The 4084-nt window shown below is 39.0% G+C and overlaps 1 protein-coding gene across 1 annotated transcript; it reads left to right on the forward strand.

Moving 5' to 3' along the window:
• The first annotated feature begins 281 nt into the window (after positions 1–281).
• On the forward strand, positions 282–1984 carry B3GNT2 (UDP-GlcNAc:betaGal beta-1,3-N-acetylglucosaminyltransferase 2). The gene has a single exon (XM_009993434.1). It carries the CDS (start codon positions 367–369, stop codon positions 1558–1560), a length of 1194 nt encoding a protein of 397 aa, XP_009991736.1. The 5' UTR covers positions 282–366; the 3' UTR covers positions 1561–1984.
• Positions 1985–4084: the final 2100 nt, after the last annotated feature.

A 4084-nucleotide genomic window follows, 5' to 3' on the forward strand; every position in this document is an offset into this window, starting at 1 on the left:
CCAAGCTGAGAGCTCAGATTCTAATGATTATACAGTCAGGTATTTCAAGGAGACTTAAATGAGGAGCAAGTACTGCTGGCTCATTTAGATGCACTGTAAAATGCTGTGTACAACTCCTAAGTACCAAGAGGAAATTTTACACTCCTACCAGCTTCTTACTTGCTAGTGAAATCCCAAACCCTTACTAGCTGTAGGTGTGCGTGTATTAGAGTGAGATTAGTTTTTGCTTTTTTGGAGGTGCTGGTTTTAGGCTACTGACTTGCATATTCTTAGTCTGAAAGTAGTCTGTGTTTTTATGAGATCAGAACTTGATAGGAAGAAGGCTAAAGATGTATTTTTTTGTTTTCCTCTTTCCAGATATGAGAAATGAGTGTTGGACGCAGAAGATTAAAGCTGCTGGGAATTCTGATGATGGTAAACATTTTTATTTATGTGATTGTGGAAGTCTCAAAAAGTGGCAGCCAAGAGAAGAATGCAAAAGGCCGTGTTATTATACCACGCAGCAAATTTTGGAGAAAATACACTCCTCACAAAGCTTATTGGAACAGACAGCAACAGAAGCTTGAGCTGCTGTACAACCCTATTCTGACCTTGCTTTCCAACATGACTGTGGAGGAGAACTTAGTTTCTAACTCAAGTGTTCTCAGTTCCTGTGACCCTGACCCATGGGTACATTCAGAGGTTAGTGACTTTGCAAGCTTACCGGACAGATTCAAAGACTTTTTGCTTTATTTGAGATGTAGAAATTATTCATTATTAATGGATCAACCAAACAAGTGCAAACATAAACCTTTTCTGCTGCTAGCTATTAAGTCACTTACACCCCATTTTGATAGAAGGCAAGCAATTAGGGAATCCTGGGGCAAGGAAATAAAATCGGGAGATGTGACAGTCAAAAGGGTCTTCTTACTTGGACAGACCCCACCAGAGGATAATTTCCCTGATCTTTCAGACATGATAAAATTTGAGAGTGAAACCCACCAAGACATTCTCCTCTGGAACTACAGAGACACTTTCTTCAATTTAACTCTGAAAGAGGTGCTGTTTCTTAAGTGGGTCAGCAGCAGTTGCGCAGATGTCCAGTTTATTTTTAAGGGCGATGATGATGTTTTTGTGAATACCCATCAGATCCTGGATTACTTGAAGAGCTTATCAAAGGAGAAAGCCAAAGACTTATTTATAGGCGATGTGATCAAAGATGCTGGACCTCATAGGGAAAAAAAATTGAAGTACTACATCCCAGAAAGTGTTTATGAAGGTTCGTATCCTCCATATGCAGGGGGTGGTGGGTTTCTGTACTCTGGTGATCTGGCATTAAGACTGAATAATGCATCTGACCAGGTACTCCTTTACCCTATTGATGATGTTTATACTGGAATGTGCCTTCAGAAGCTTGGGCTTGCTCCGGAAAAACACAGAGGCTTCAAAACATTTGACATTGAAGAGAAATACAGAAATAACATGTGTTCCTACACAAACTTAATGTTAGTACATAGTAGAAAGCCTCAAGAAATGATTAAGATTTGGACAAGCTTGCAAGATCCACACTTAAATTGTTAAAGTAGTGGGAATAAATGTCTTAAGTCCAAATAACTTACCAGGTTTGGGTCTGACTTTCTTGGTGGACCACTGAAGCTCCGTTTAATAGTTTAATTTTCTCTCTCTGGAAACTTTTTCCCATACTTTTGAAAATGAGGGTGATATTAAAATTTGAGGGGTTGGCTTGAAGACTTGGTCCTGACTTTTCCACTGTTCCAGTGGTCATTATGTTTCAATATTTGTCTTAAGATTAAAAAGGACTTCAAGTATGTAACTAGCTGTAAGTGACCAGTTAGCTGTCTTGGAAACAGGGATTGTCTACTGCAACGCATCTTTCATTAATTGTGATGGTGGAAGGTAATTTTTCCTTGAGTACTCTGTGTGTGGAAACCACTGTAAATCGAAAATTCACAAATTGGGAGGAATGCAGTTTTACTTTAAGTATGAAACACTCTTATGAGACTTAAACTATTGAATTATTTAATTTATAGTTTTCAGTCTTTCTGCACCCTGGAACAGTGTTTTATCCTTTACTTTTGATCTTTTGTGCAAAGCGTGCCTGTGTCTGAAGGATTTACCTTTATTAGATGATGCTTGGTTGGTTATTTTTTACAAAAAAAAAAAAAGCATAATGCTGATTGAAACACCCCATGAAAGAGCTGAATATACAAGGAGAAGGAAGAACAGATTTTGTTTGGGGCTGGGCAGTAGGTACAGTTAGGTCTGCCCCCTGCTCCCAGCTTGTGTGAGGCAAAGCTGGCTTGTCGCTCATTTATGTGAAAAGCTACTCTGGTCAGTCTTTGTTTTCTGTTTTGGCACTAAATGTGATTGGGTAGCTTGATTTGATGCAAATAACTGAAATTTGCACATTGCTTATGAGAGCATGGTTTCTATCTCCTGTAAAGCGGTAGAAAATCTAGAATTGTGCAGATCCTAAGAGTTTTGAAACACACTTTGAAGTTGCATGATGTCTCATGTAGAGTTAAACATGTTCTCAAAACTCAGATTTTCTTCTGTATTTCCACATCTTGCTTATAAGAGTTATTCTAAATAGTGGTTGCTTCCTTTGTATGTGTAGAAGTGCCTGTCTATTTATTGTTCAGATTGAAGACCAAAACATTTTCTTAAATATATTTTGTGTAACATTTTATTTGTATAGTGTTGTCACTCAGATATTTAAATAGAGCATGATATTTTAAATCTGTGAGATGTGTAACGTTAAATAAAGTTAATTGTTATTTTTGAATTTGAAAAATAAAATGTGATTTAAATACTTCTTGTAATGCTTCATCTGAGACGCAGTGTTGACTTACAGAGCAGTTGTGTTCTACTGTGTGGCATTCATTAACAACACGTTTCATAACTTCAGAAGCAAAAGGCATTATTTGGCAACTGTCTCTAACACTTATGTAGTAGACTATCAAGAAAGTGTCACAATTGTGCATGGATTTGTTGGAAGCTGTAATAGATGGACAACTAGCAAAAGCAAGGGAACATTAAGTGCCCTAGGAAAAATAGTGTGTACACAAATAATTACCTGTACAGTAACACATTGAAGGAGTAAAGGGATGGATTGCATGGCTGGCACTTAAGTTTTTGTTTAAATAACTTGGCAGCTACAACTCTTTTGGCTTCTTGACTGCTTTCTTGTTCTTAGTTTACCTTGAAGAACAGATGTGGTGAGTTTTTTTTATATATTTGGAGAGAGGTGAGGTCTTCCATCTTTCTGTTCTGTAGATACTGACTGTCAACCCCAGGACAGATTAATCAAAGAAAAGCTGTGCTCTGGTATTGTACCATGATGTTTGTCCCCTGTTCCTTCTCATCCCTCATGAGAAATTACACTTTTCTTAAATATATGCAGGTTTTACTGCACATGTGTTGCTTCCCACTTTGCTCTTCCTAGGTATGCCAAGGACCCTGTTTCTTTCTGAATGTTAGTGGGATTTTTGTCAAGAGTTTGGGCCAAGTGAATGAACAGGAAGTTGTGCTAATGAGAGTGAGGAAAAGGAGGGTGGAGAGAGAAAGAGGAGAGAGGCTCCTGAGCGCTAAATGTTGCAATGAGTTTCCAGGGAAGGGTCAAACACAAGTGCAAGCTGTGGAAACAAAGGGACAGGAAAAGAGCCCAGGAATTAGATCTTATGAGTAAGATGGGGTGGGGTATGTAAGCAATACCAACCTGTTGCTGAAATGGGTGGGATTGGTGGAGTGCCAGCACTAGTTATTTACTTTATACCCTTCCTCTAACCATGAGATTAAAACCAGGCCACTTTTTAGGACACAGTTGAGAACAAGGAAAACCAGGCCAAGTGGTACTTCTCAAGGAGAAAGAGGCAGTGAGATGGCATCTACCCACTTTATGGAAGGAGTAGAGAAGAGGAAAGCCAGTGGCCCCAGTGGACTAAGTAGGGAAAAGGTGCTGTAGAAGAAATTAGACAGGCCAGTCTTGTTTACTCTGGGTGTGGAGAAGCACCAGTGACTGTAGAGTCTGATTGGGTCTCTGATCCACTCCCGTGTAGAAAGAATTGTCTTGACAAAGGATCGA

The sequence above is a fragment of the Chaetura pelagica genome, unplaced genomic scaffold, assembly GCF_000747805.2.
Source record: "Chaetura pelagica isolate M959 unplaced genomic scaffold, ChaPel_1.0 scaffold472, whole genome shotgun sequence".
NCBI classification, from domain to species: domain Eukaryota; kingdom Metazoa; phylum Chordata; class Aves; order Apodiformes; family Apodidae; genus Chaetura; species Chaetura pelagica.